The sequence below is a fragment of the Micropterus salmoides genome, unplaced genomic scaffold, assembly GCF_014851395.1.
Source record: "Micropterus salmoides isolate LMB-PRFRI ecotype aquatic unplaced genomic scaffold, ASM1485139v1 Ms_hic_scaffold_20, whole genome shotgun sequence".
In the NCBI taxonomy this organism is placed as follows: Eukaryota; Metazoa; Chordata; class Actinopteri; order Centrarchiformes; family Centrarchidae; genus Micropterus; species Micropterus salmoides.
In genome coordinates, this window is record NW_024041151.1 from 30,596,832 (window position 1) to 30,610,497 (window position 13,666).

Sequence of the window (13,666 nt, forward strand, 5' to 3'; positions counted from 1 at the left end):
GTGTTAAGAAACAGTGCTCTGGAGCTCCTACCAGAGGGGGAAGTAGGAAAAGGTTATATCTAGGGTGTGATGGAGGGTCTGATGTTTCCTGACTCTGGGCATGTGTAAGTCCTGAATGGAGGGTAGGTTAGCCCTGACTGTTGGTTATAGTCTGTTCCTGTCCTGTTTGAGGGCTCTTTGAGGATTTCTGGGTTGATGGTGTTGAAGTCCACAAACAGTATCCTTGCATTATGTTCCTGGGGGGTTGAGGTGTTGCAGGATGTAGTCATTGTGTCCTGTGATAGAAGGTTTCTTGGGGACCGGAAAGATTGTTGAGAGTTTGTAGTGAGGGGACTTCATACAGCTCCAGTGATATGTTGTAGATCCGGTGAAGATGGGGACCAGCTGGTCAGCACAGATGTTCAGACAGGAGGGTGCCACTCCATCTGGACCTTGTACCTTCCTAATCCTGACAAGGTCCAGGCATCACTGGGGTGCCTTGTGGCCTAGGGTTAGGGTGCCGACCATGAACTGCAGTGTACCCGGTTAGAGTCCGGCCAAAGAGCTCATCATCATCTTATGAAGGTTAATGTCAAAAAATAAGAAATAAAATAAAACTCACACTTCAAAAGCAGCTGGACAGCACCTTTATTTTATGACATTCACTTTGTCTTGTTATTTTATAGATAACTATTCTGTGCTATCTGCTCTGGCAGACAGGCTGGGCTACAGCAACCTGTCACTTGCATTAGGCCTGGTCGTGGTACGTTTGGAGTCAAAGGGGTTAAATCACGTGAGTAGTGCAGTTGAAACTTGGAAAAAAAAACTTGGGAAAAAAAGTTATCGGAAGAGGACAAAGAAATCCCTCGGTAGGCTGCAAGAATCCCTGCCGGCATTCATTCCACAACACGACGTCCTCCTCAGCCGCTTCAGTCCTCTTCCTGTGTACCAGTCTGTGGTACCAGCCCGTGTCTGTGGGACAAGATGATGCGGGCTGCCGTGTTTTGCGGCAGCATCTTACCTCTGCACCTTTTCCTCTGCGTTCATTCCCTGCCGGTACACGACCGGAGGACCGTCAGCACGTCCAAGCAGCTGCAGGTGAGTCAAACACTCTGGTCCAGAGAAAACTTTGTGCACGGGAAAAAGCTAGACATCACACAGTGTTAGGGACAAAAGAGGACGCCTATGGCAAGCCGTTTTAACATTCAGTCCTTAAAACTTAGGCTACTAGTCGCTATCTAAAAGCAACTAGTACTTATTTATTAGTTAGCCTACTAATAACTAATTATTCCATTAGTTACAAGAAACTATTCTCGTTTTACTAGTAACAATTGGTTAGATACTAGTGCTGTTCTAGTAGCCTAACTATTCCATTAGTTACTAGCAACAGTTTTTAGTTACTTGTAACTAATTGCACATTTTTGCCAATAAGTTAGGCTACAATTTGAAATCTATGAGGCTGTGCAGTTCAGATATGATCTTTTTATTAGTCACTAGTAACTATTTCCATTTGACTAGTATCTTAGTATATATATATATATATATATATATATTATTTAGAGACTAGGCCTAGAATCTATTCATTACTTACAAGTAATTATTCTAAAAAATAGGCTCCTACTATCATTTTCATTGTGCATTTATTCACTAATGGCGAGTTAAATGGCTTGTTGATAGTAAAATTTTAATGGAATAGTTACTTGTAAGTAATGGAACTAATAAATAAGTACTAGTTTCTTTTAAACAGCGACTAGTACGTTTTAAGTAAAGTACTGGAAAACCAGGAAAACCTTGCTAGTAGCAGCTGTATGTTTCAGCTCATAAAACCATAAGTAGCTAAAATTAAGTGAAGTGAAACTGTATTCCACAGTTACCTTTAAAGTTAGCGCTGCAAACTCTTCTGTTCTTCATCCTCAATTTATCTGGCTGATGTTTGTTATGAAATAAATGAAGTTGCTCACTGAAAGTTTATGATGGCCAACAGGTCAGATTTAAAGCTGCTAACATGACAGATGAAATAATTAACCCTGAGAATCTCAGTCACTGTGTAGTTGTAATACATTTTCAATTCATTTATGGTTGAGTTTGTTTGAAGTGTGAAGTTCTTGTTTTATTATTGTGTCATATAGCCTACTGTTACGACCAGCCCGCAGGTGCTTACAAGACACCTGATTTAGTTCAGCCAGGGCTAGAATACACCATTTACATTGTCAAACAATAAAGAAAGGAGAATGATAATAATATATATAAATAGCCTACATGCACATTCAAATGAGTATGGATGGGATACTGTATTTAATAAATGGAAAAGAATTTGTGTTTTAGATTTGAGCATTCTTATCTTGCAGTAAAAAGCATTTTGTATGTTTTGTCATTGTACTGTATGCTCAAACAGGATTACATTGGTATCAAACTCTGTGCAGCTTGATGGATACTAGGTCTGCTCTCTGGTGTAGCTGTCAACAGTGTGAGTGAGCGATTTAGATTAAGCAGGCAGGGGCAAGTCCTCTGGCAACTGGTGGAGGTTAAGATCTGCTTGTCTGCTGACTCAGGGGAAAAAGGAGAAAACAGCAGATAGCTACTTAGAGAGTGGGAGACATCAGGAAAACAGACACTCAGCTGCTGAGCAACACCGCAGAGGCTTTTGTTTGTGCATCATGTCTGCAGAAAAAAACAGCCCTGCCCAGCTGGGTGACAGTGCAACAGTATTAAATATGTACATTACGTACATTAACTTGTTTTCGCTGCCCACGGTGGCCCAAAAAATCAGTAATTGAGGGTTTAAGTAGGATTTTGAATGCTGCACTTGTAATGAAGTATTTTAACATAGTATGTGCACAATTGATTAAGTGAAGGATGTGAATACTTCTTTCGTCATTGTCAGCAGTAGCTCTCCCAAGTGTTTTTCATGTAGGAAGGTTAAAAATCTATCATAGAGCTTGTTAACTTAAGAGGTTTATATTCTATGTGTTTACAGAGGAGGATCAGTCTCTCATCTCCATTCACGCTAATCCTCTTTATCCTGCAAACATTACCTCCCCCTAGCATAATCAACCTGTTTTTGTGCAAAATACTGAATGCCTGCTGATATCTGGGACTTTTTGTGGTTAAATATTTACCCTAGAGAGATTTCTTCCACTGCGCAGATCATTTGTCTCAAGTTTGGGCTACTTTTTATCTTGGATCTCTGCAGGGGTATATCTTATCATATTTGTGTCGCAGTGGTTTAGGGTATCACACCAGATTCTGCTCACGTCTTATAATTGCATTCCATAAAGTTAGTCATTCCCAGTAATGTCAGATCAGCATCCTCTGAAATCTTTCATAACATACTCCCTGTGTTACACTGCAGACGACCTGATGTCATGACTGAACAGGGGATTTCCAGACATCTGCTCACTGTGTGTGATGCAACTTTGTGGAGGTTTGAAGAACACATTTGTGTGTCAGTGTGTGTGGTGCACATCATTTTCAGACATGTTCATACCTGCATGCACACATTGTATTTACATGTTTGAGTGACATCAACAAAGTCTCCCCAATGTAACATATGCCACCTACAAGATAAAACAACAATGGCTCTGTAGGTGGGATCAACACTTCATCTGGGTTGAAGCTCCGGCACGCCAGTTTGGGCTAAATGCAGCAACCACAGCGTCCTGTAGAGACATGTTAGCTCCGTCTCCAGGATTCCCCCAACATACAAAAAGCTTTGTTTCAATAGCATGTGACTTTATGTTTATGTTTTTTAAATGAAAACTTGCTTCTTGCCCATACACTTGCCTTAGTTCTGTCACTCACCTTAAACTGAACTGCCCGTCAGCTCAGCTAAGTCTGTGGCTTTTATTTTGTTTGGTTAAAACCACTTCAGTCATGCCAGACCCACCACTGGGTCCATTATTGTATATTTTGTAGAAGATCCCAAATAGATGAGAAACAATTAGTAAATTAATTGTTTCAATATTTAAATTTTTTTGTCAAAATGATAGTAAACTGAATATCTTTGGTGTTTATGACTGTTGTATGGACAAACAGCCAATTTGGGAATGTGAAGTTATAATGGGTATTTTTCACAATTTTGTGACATTTTATTGACAAAAAGATTATTATCCAATATCCAAAAATTGCCAGAATAATGATAAACCCAACGTTTTCACATAAATACATATATATTAGAAATGAGTATGACATCATGCAGAAGAGGACTTAAAGTTTTTCATTTGGTTACCTACTGCAGCCACTGACCGTTAGCATGTGACATGTTAGTCAATGTGAGCACATAGCTTCAGTAAAGTGTTACAGGTACAGTACACTTGTGATCTCATTATGTGAGGTATTTTCTTTTTCTAACTTCAAGCTGAACTTTTGGAATACTATCATATATAGAATTTCAAAGATTTGCAATTATTAATGAAACAGATTTAGTATTACACTCCCAGAGTGGGGGGTCGAACTCCAAAAACACTGGATCCTACAGTTCTAATAGTGCAACTTAATAAGGTCTTTCTGTGACGGAAAGGTAAGAGCGGATTCAAACCCGGGTTTACAGGGTACCAAACATGCAACTTGACCACAGTTCCAAAGAGCCAGGCTTGTTGGTATAGCAGTCACAGTGCATACTCAACCAAAGTGACGGTGACCTCTGCATCCACACCCTCTCTGGGGTCCCTCACACACACAGGGGTCCACCAACCCTGGGGGTCCCACATACACATCACAGGGTACGCCTCTGACAATTTCACGGCAAGCCATCCCACTTCTGATACCATATGTGACGGAAAGGCAAGAGCAGTCACCCCACCCAGATTTACAGGGTACCAAACATGCAACTTGACCGCAACGCCAAAGAGCCTGGCTCGTTGGTATGGCAGTCACAGTGCATACTCAACCATAGTGACGGTGGTCCGTCACACTTACATTAGACCCTTCCACCATAATATATGTCCACTTGATTCCACACCTTCAGTTTGCTATTTTGAAACATCGCCATGGTCCTCCCAGCCTTTCTGGTGAAGCATGCTGGGAGAGGCTCCAGGCTCATTAACCCTGAATGGCATAACGTACATATTGAGGCTAAATATTTAAATTCTCCTAGTTTTCTTTCTCAGTATTTGGTGACATTGCCTTTTAATTGGTTCACTTCAAACCAGATGCTTAGAGAATTTGTCCACAAGCTTCTCTGTAACACTCTTGACAGACTTACTCTTAGCCTCCTTACTCGGACACCCCTTTTTAGTTCAGTCCACAAATTCACTATTGGATTCAGGTCAGGGCTTTGTGTTGGCCACTCCAGTACTTTTACTTTGTTTTCTATGAGCCATTTCGTATGCTTAGGATTGTTATTCTGCTGGAAGACTGAATTACCTCTGAGCTCCACATTTCTAGCTGACTTCTAGCTGAGATCTTGCTTCAGTATTTGCAGATAATCCTCCTTCCTCATGATTTTCTAAATTCACCAGTCCCATTTTCAGCAAAACAACACCAACATAATGCTGCCACCCTTGCATGGTGTATTTAAACCTTTGATCCACTGTAAATCTGTTCTAGTATACAAAAGCTGAAATTTTTATTTTTGAAATGATCTCTTATGGAAATAAAGTAAATACCCTATTGACTTAACACAAGAAATGTATGGTAACACAAATATGTTTGAATGTTTTTAGCCTAGGTGTAAATATGTGGCCTCAACTGTGTATGGGTAGATGTAAATATGTATGTTTGGATTGGCTGTTGTGGGGATGTAACTTGTGATTTTAAATTTGAGATTTTTAAATTAACCATCTTAAAGACGTAAACCACTTCTCTCTCCTCTTGACTGCATAATAAACGGCTGGATTTTACCCAGATGGCACACCTGAGTTAATTCCAGAGACTTCATTGTTTTTAAGGCTGACTCAGGTCCAGTGTGGCTTTTGATTGTCAAGTATTTGAACAAATGCCAAATGTAATAATCCTTTTACATTAGAGTGCTTTGGAGCTTTGCTGAAGCATGAATTCTTCCCATTAATTGTCTTATTTGCTTTACAATCACAAAGGATAATCAATCAATCAATTTGAACTTGAAACTTTAATTACCATCTACACTGGGTGGAGGGGACTTGATAACATGATTGTGGTTAGATCACTTAAAGCTTAAACTGACTTTTGTCTGTGAAGTCAAAATAATCCTGTGTGTTTCCCCATTAGCTTGACAGGGCAGAGAGCAGAGGTGTTTGTTTTAGCTGACAGATTAATGCTGGGACTTTTTCTAGTGTAGTGTATATATTATGTTCATTCTGACAATGACTTTATTGCAGTAGCTCAAAGCATTGAAAATGTAGGTGGGGTCTGATATTAGATGAAAACAGTACAAACATGTTTTCCAGAATGACTTGCTGTAACAATTTTTTTTGGTAAACCTTTTATATAATTTGTCACATGAAAATTGTTGAAATCGTTGTTCAATTAGGACATGAACTTTCCACAGAGCCAATTCGGGCCGTTGTATTATCAAGGACAGATATTTTATGTAGATTTTAAAAAAATGTAGAATACATTCATGGGTCATGGTTAGTGTAGGCTTCTCACAATCATCTATTTCAGTCTTGTCTTCTGTTTCTGCTGTACCCTCTTTGGCAAGTGAAGTCAAAGTCTCACATTCGAAGGTTTCAAAATGTGGGAGCGACAAACGCACACAGCGGTGTTCATTTCACATACCAAAAAATGCAAATGCTGGGGGACAACAAACAATGGAATGTTGTTGTGAAGAGGCTCGCTAGTGCTGTCACCTTGCAGAATGAAACATTGCTTTCCGTGGCCAAGTTCAACCCAGTGATGAGTGAACACGATGAGCAGAGAAAAAAAGAGATTGAGCATGAGGTAACGAGGTCGCTGGACAAAGATGAGCTTATTAGAGCATTCTCAGCACTCTGGCATAGGAGGGTGAAGTTCTATAGTGAATCGCATTTTAGCAGAAATAAAGTTAGAATTGAAAACAGAACACTATTTACTGCTTATTTCACTCAATGTGTATAGGCAGCAAACCACTTATTGTTCTTCCAGTGATTGTATTTGCTCTCCCACTTGGCTTGTCTCCTTCTGTCTTTTGCTGTCCTTTCCTCTGCTCTACAGGTGTGTAGTAAGTTTTTCAATTCATTGTAAACTACCCATAGTTTCAGGTTACTTTTCAGTTGTTTCAAGAAGCCAGAATTCTGGAGTAATTTCCATGTTCTGTTAGAGAAAATAGTTGTTCAGTTTTCCAACAACTGATGAATCTGACGATAAAACATGTTTGTCAGATATTCGTCTGTTTTTTGTTGACCTGGGGGAATTAGAGCTTTTTAAAAGTAGTGACATTCATCTCAGTGATGTAACAATTAGTAATACAAGATGAGGATGCACCAGCCCCATGACATGACTCCCCCAGTAATTTCCACCCTCTTGCTGTATCTCAGCCACGGCAGTGTGTATATTGGTCCAGCTTGTTGACTTCTTGGCTTAAAATGACATACTCAGCAACTCTGAACCTGAACTGTACCATCATAGGATAATAGGACAGCTGACCTTGCCGACATCAGTCAAATCAGCAAAATAGAAACCAAACTGTATCAGCATGTAACTGACTTCACCCACTGCACCATATGACACTCAAAGTGCTGTCATCAGGTGGATTTGTGAAGTTCTGGACTGTTTGTAAAATAATACTAGCTATTTAAAGATGTCACTCGAGGCTAGAGTTCATGGACCTGAGTTTTTCTTGCCTGATAGGTTGGTAGGTACATTATTGTCACAATATAACAGGTTATATAATGAAATTGAGCTTTGCAACTCCATTCTGCTACATAGCAGACAATATACATTAATTCTATATCTCTTCCCAGAAGGCAGCAGGGTGAACAGGCTGTGGCTGGGTGGGTACTGTCCTTTAGTATCCTTTGGGCTCTGCAGGCACCTCACCTCACCGATATCACTGATGCTCAGGAGATGGGTACCACTGATCTTCTGGGCAGTTTTAATCACCCGCTGCAGAGCCCTCCTGGGCCGTGCACATCCCATGCCAGTTAGGGATGTTTTCATTCAGGATGCTTTCTTTATTTCTTTCTTTCTTTATTGCTTCTTTGTAAAAGCAGACTGTTATGGGTGTGTAAGGGAGATGACTGGACTCAAAAGCACGACAGAGCCAAGAACCGATTTACTAGTAAAGGGAGATTATTGAGATGGTCAACAATCTGTTGGGGCGGAGAGTGATCCCAGTCCAGAATGAAGAATCCAGGCAAGATGGTGAGCTGGGGTGGTGTAGGCGATGATTGTTTTAAAGAAGTTATCTCAGTCTCTTCATGGGACCAGAGCTCCCCCCAGAGGACAAAAGTAGCATTACATGTCATTGTTTTAATGCTTCTCCCGCTGTTTTAATGTATCACTTTGTATTTTATTGTTCGTAATCTGATGCCATGTTTGTGTAACTTGCTTATATTCTCTAAGTAAGAATGTTTAATAGCCAATATTATCCGGGAAATTTTGAGTTAAGTTTGAAAAGTGAGTGTGTCGCCACTTCACAACTCGCCATTTTTCACAAAACCTGAGTCACTAAGCTTCTTTCAGTTTAATGTCCAGACAACTAGGTGTGTTCTGATCTCTATTGCCAACTGTGCCAATAGTTACTCACAGGAAAATGGATTTTCTTTGCTTGACAGAAACTTGGCAAAATCAGCAGGATTTCATGACGCTTAATCAAACATACATACAGAAGCCTCGCTCTACGGGCCGTGGTGGTCTGGCTGTTATCCATTTAGCTGACATCGCAGTGAAAGAACTTCCACTGCCTAACATCACCTCATTTGAGTGTCTTCGTTTCACACTGGCTGGGTCGCCCCCCTAAAACCTCCACCAACTTCATGGCCGAGCTATCAGAGCTACTCATCTCCATCAGCTCCACGTCTCCATGCACACTCCTGATCGGGGACTACAATATCCAGCTGTCCCTTTGCTGCTGAATTCTTTGCAGTGTTTTAATCTTCCTCAATACTCACTGATATTCAACACCTTTTTATATAGTTTCATGTTAAAGAACATGTAACAGAAATATTATCATGTGTTAAATAATTAATTTCCCAGCTCCTAAGCAAATGATTGTTTTAAAGAAGTTATCTCAGTCTCTTCATGGGACCAGAGCTCCCCCCAGAGGACAAAAGTAGTATTACATGTCATTGTTTTAATGCTTCTCTCGCTGTTTTAATGTATCACTTTGTATTTTATTGTTCGTAATCTGACGCCATGTTCGTGTAACTTGCTTATATTCTCTAAGTAAGAATGTTTAATAGCCATCACCTCATTTGAGTGTCTTAGTTTCACACTGGCTGGGTCGCCCCCCTAAAACCTCCACCAACTTCATGGCCGAGTTATCAGAGCTACTCATCTCCATCAGCTCCATGTCTCCATGCACACTCCTGATCGGGGACTACAATATCCATGTGGACTCTTAACAGCTGTCCCTTTGCTGCTGAATTCCTGTCACTATTGGACTGCCTCAACATTATTCAGCATGTCAAAGGTCCTACTCACACCAAAGGTCACACACTTGATCTGCCCAGGCAACAACTCAAACACACCATTACATTCAGGAACATCAAGTCTGTTAATGCATCATCCCTAGCCAGTACTGTAGGGACCCACCTGGCCTCAGAACCCCCGGACCCCGGGGTGGATTGCCTAGTCACTTTGTCTCTCAGCCTGGACTCTTTTGCTCCCCTCAAGACCCGGACTGTCTCTTTCTCCCGTCCCGCCCCCTGGTTAACTACTGAACTTCGCTCCATGAAGGCCGCTGGTCGCCAGCTGGAGAGGCTTCATAAAAAATCTGGCCTCACTGTCCACCTAGAGGCCTTCAAAGACCATGTGAGGTATTATAAAGAAGCTCTCTCCAAGGCCAAAACACACTACTACTCCACCCTCATTGGTACCCAGCAAAAGCAACCCAGAATGCTTTTCTCCACCATAAACCGGCTGCTCCACCCTCATGATGCCCCCTGCCCCTTTGACACTCCTAACTTCTGCTCCAAATTCCTGGATTTCTTTCAGGAAAAAGTGGACTCTATCCATCAATAACTGCTGCCTCCTACTCCTTTTTTTTTTTTTTTTTAAACCTGTCCTGCCCAGCAGCCTGGTATAGAGTATAATGACCTGGATACCATATTGTGCCAGACAGATTTTACTTTAACAAGAGAGTATTAAAATACTCCTTTGTCTGTTTTATTATTTATTTAATTATGTATTGATTTGTCACCGGGCCGGACAGGGGCGCAGATACAGGGATGGGGGGGCACAAACAGACAGCACAGAGAAAGGACAACACCTGTAAGAGAAGGGGGAAAGGGGGATGCAAGGTGGAGACAACAGGGAAAAGCTGTGGGAAACACCAATTGCAGAAAGCAACGAAACCTGCAATAGAACAGAGAGGGGGGATGAGGAGAAAAACACAACAAACAAACACAAACAAAAACAAACAATAAAAATAAAAATAATAATAATAGTAAAAGACAACCAGCCGAACAGCAGCAATAAACAGTTGACATAGTAAGACAACTAAGAGAAAAGTGAAAACAAACAGTCACACACACCAAATAAGCAACACAGCACAGCCACGAGAGCTGGAATAATAATTAATTTAAATAAGTAACTGAAAGAAAAGCATCAGGAATAATTCTACCAGGGACAACCTAAATTTGTTTGTGTCTAGCCAATAGGGGTGGGAGAAAGAAAAAGAATAAATCAATCAAAAAAAACAAAGACTCCCAGATGCACCGCGATGCAAACGCAGAAGACCAAATGCCAGTTGACAACGTAATGCCGACGTAAAGGCGTGTAGTTTAACCATGTCAGTTCTGACAGCCTGGAGGAAATATTGACACCCAGATATTTAATATTCCCAGACTTTAGCGGTGTGGTAGATATACTCTGGAAATCACACTTTACAGGTAAAACTATGGATTTACTCCAGTTAATGGAGTAGTCTGAGATGGATGAGAATTTATTTAATTAATTTATTTAAGTGTGATTGTCACAGAAAGAGAAGTTTGTGAGTTTAGGAGGAAAAGTAATACATCATCTGCATAAAGGCTTATCTTGTGGTGTATATTTTCTGTTTGAATTCCTTTAATATTATTATTTTGTCTGATAGCAGCTGCTAGCGGTTCTATAAAAATAGCAAATAGCGAGGGAGAGAGTGGGCAACCCTGCCTGGTACCCCTCTGGAGACCAAAGCATGGAGAAGTATGATCATTTGTTTTGACAGAAGCTCTTGGGGAACTGTATAAGATTTTAATCCAATCTATGAAAGAGTTTCCAAATCCATATTTATATAAAGTAGCGAATAGAAACTTCCAATTTACTCTGTCAAATGCTTTCTCTGCATCTAAAGAAACAACTGTAGTTTCCAGGTTATGAATAGTGGCATAGTCTATTACATTAAGTAGCCTGCGTGTATTGTTGGTGGAGTGCGTGCCCTTCATAAATCCTGTTTGGTCAGCGTGTATTATACCAGGAGTGACCTTCTCTAGCCTTCTTGCTAGGGTTTTGCAGATGATTTTAAGATCTGCGTTAATAAGTGATATTGGGCGATAACTGGACGGGAGCGTGGGGTCTTTGTCTGGTTTAAGGAGCAGGATTCCTTATAGAGTTCAGCGGGAAAATCATCTGGCCCAGGGGCTTTATTATTCGGCATATGTAAGAGAGCTTCCTGGAGTTCAGCCATTGAAACAGGTGAATCCAGAGCCCTGATCTGTTCATCATCTAACCTTGGCAAATCTATATTGTTCAGAAATGCATCGATGTTAGAGCTAGATGGATCAATTTGTGATGTATATAAGTTTTTATAATAATCTCTGAATGCATTGTTGATTTCCCAGCTGAGTCCTTTAAGGAAGAAATAGTTATTTTTACTTTATTCAATTTCAGTTGGCTGGCTAAGAATCTGCCGGATTTATTGCCATGTTCAAAGTTCTCCAAGCGTAGTCTTTGCAACTGAAATTGGGTCTTTTTATTAATAATTTCATTTAATTCAAGTTTTGATTTTCTCAGATCATTCAGCATGTGTTCCTGTGGGGAGGTAGCAAGGGTAGTTTCTAATGTTTTTATTTTTTGTTCTAGCTCTAATTCACAAGATCTCTCTTTCTTTTTTTTGTATGATGAATAGGAGATTATTTTACCTCTCATGACTGCTTTTGCTGCCTCCCAAAGAAGACATGGTGAGGTTCCTGGCAGGTCATTAGTTTCCATATATATTGCCCACTCCTTTTTCAAGTAACTTATAAAATCTAGGTCTTTAAGCAATGATGCATTAAATCTCCAACTTCTAGTTGGCCGTGTGACCCTTTTTTGAGTAAGAGTGATAGAAACCGGTGCATGATCACTGATAGTGATAGGGTGAATCTGAGTGTTGGAAATGTCTGTCAAAATTGAGCTGCTAACCAAAAAATATTCAAGGCGAGAATATGAGTGGTGGATTGGTATATTCTCTAAGAGTGGGGTGGTGAGAACGCCAAACATCGCAAAGACCAAAATCACTCATGTATTGTTTAAGGATGTCTATTGATTTCCAAATACGGTGACCACCTGCCGTACTGAGCCTGTCAGCTGCTGGATTACACACCATGTTGAAGTCCCCTCCTAATATAAGAGCTGTGTCTGAGTGAGCAGTGAGTGAGCTCAAGAAAGCATGAAAAAAGGAGGGGTCGTCAACATTTGGGCCATAGATGTTAGCAATGCATAAAGGAGTATTTTGAATCGAAATGTTAACAATAATGAATCGACCCTCTGGATCAATAGTAGTGGTATTATGATTGAAGTGTGTTTCTCTATTTATCATAATGGTGACACCATTCAAACAAGGTGTGCCTCAAGGCTCAGTGCTTGGACCCCTCCTTTTCACCATTTACATGCTCCCACACAGCTGTGTATCAGCACCAAACTATCCACTCAGCTTCCCCCTCTGTCATTTGTTAACTGTCTGACTGAAATAAAAACCTGGATGTCATCCAATCTACTCAAGCTGAACAGCAGCAAAACGAAGCTCCCAAGCCGTTGCTCCTGAGGGTAGGTGATCTACTCCTCAAAGTGGATGGTTGCTCCATCTCTCCATCCCAAGAAGTCCGCAACCTTGGTGTCATCTTGGACTCCACCCTTTCCTTCCAGTCACATGTCAAACTTATTACCAAATCTGCTTTCTACCACCTCAAAAACATCTCCAGACTTCGATCATCACTCTCAGACTCTGTGGCAGAGTCTCTCATCCATGCTTTCATCACCTCCCGCCTGGACTACTGTAATGGTGTCCTGTATGGGGTACCCAGCAAGGTCCTGGACAGGCTACAAGAAGTCCAGAACTCGGCTGCCAGCGTTCTCATACACACTAGGTTGTGGTAGCACAATACCCCAATCCTCACTCACCTTCACTGGTTCCCGGTCAAAATCCTACTCCTCACCTATAAATCTCTCCATGCCACTGCCCCCCAGTACCTACTGGACCTTCTCCACCCCTACTCCCCCTCACAGAACCTGCGGTCCACCAACAAGGTCCTGCTCTCTGTCCCCGTCACAAGACTGCGGACTTTTGGGGACAGAGCCTTCAGCATCGCAGTCCCCACCCTCTGGAACTCCATCCCCACAGAGATCTGAAATACTCCCTCTCTGGACACTTTCAAAAAACTCCTAAAAA

General features: G+C 41.1%; 1 protein-coding gene across 2 annotated transcripts in view; it reads left to right on the forward strand.

The window, feature by feature from the left end:
* Window positions 1-762: 762 nt before the first annotated feature.
* LOC119914553 (stromelysin-3-like) overlaps window positions 763-13,666 on the forward strand; it is a 34,053-nt gene continuing 21,149 nt past the window's right edge. The window contains exon 1 of one of the 2 annotated variants that reach the window (XM_038733919.1): window positions 763-1,077. In XM_038733919.1, the coding sequence (XP_038589847.1) occupies window positions 964-1,077 (114 nt within the window). In that variant the 5' untranslated portion in view covers window positions 763-963. The remainder of the gene's footprint in view (window positions 1,078-13,666) is intronic. The other variant, XM_038733918.1, reaches the window with a different exon arrangement.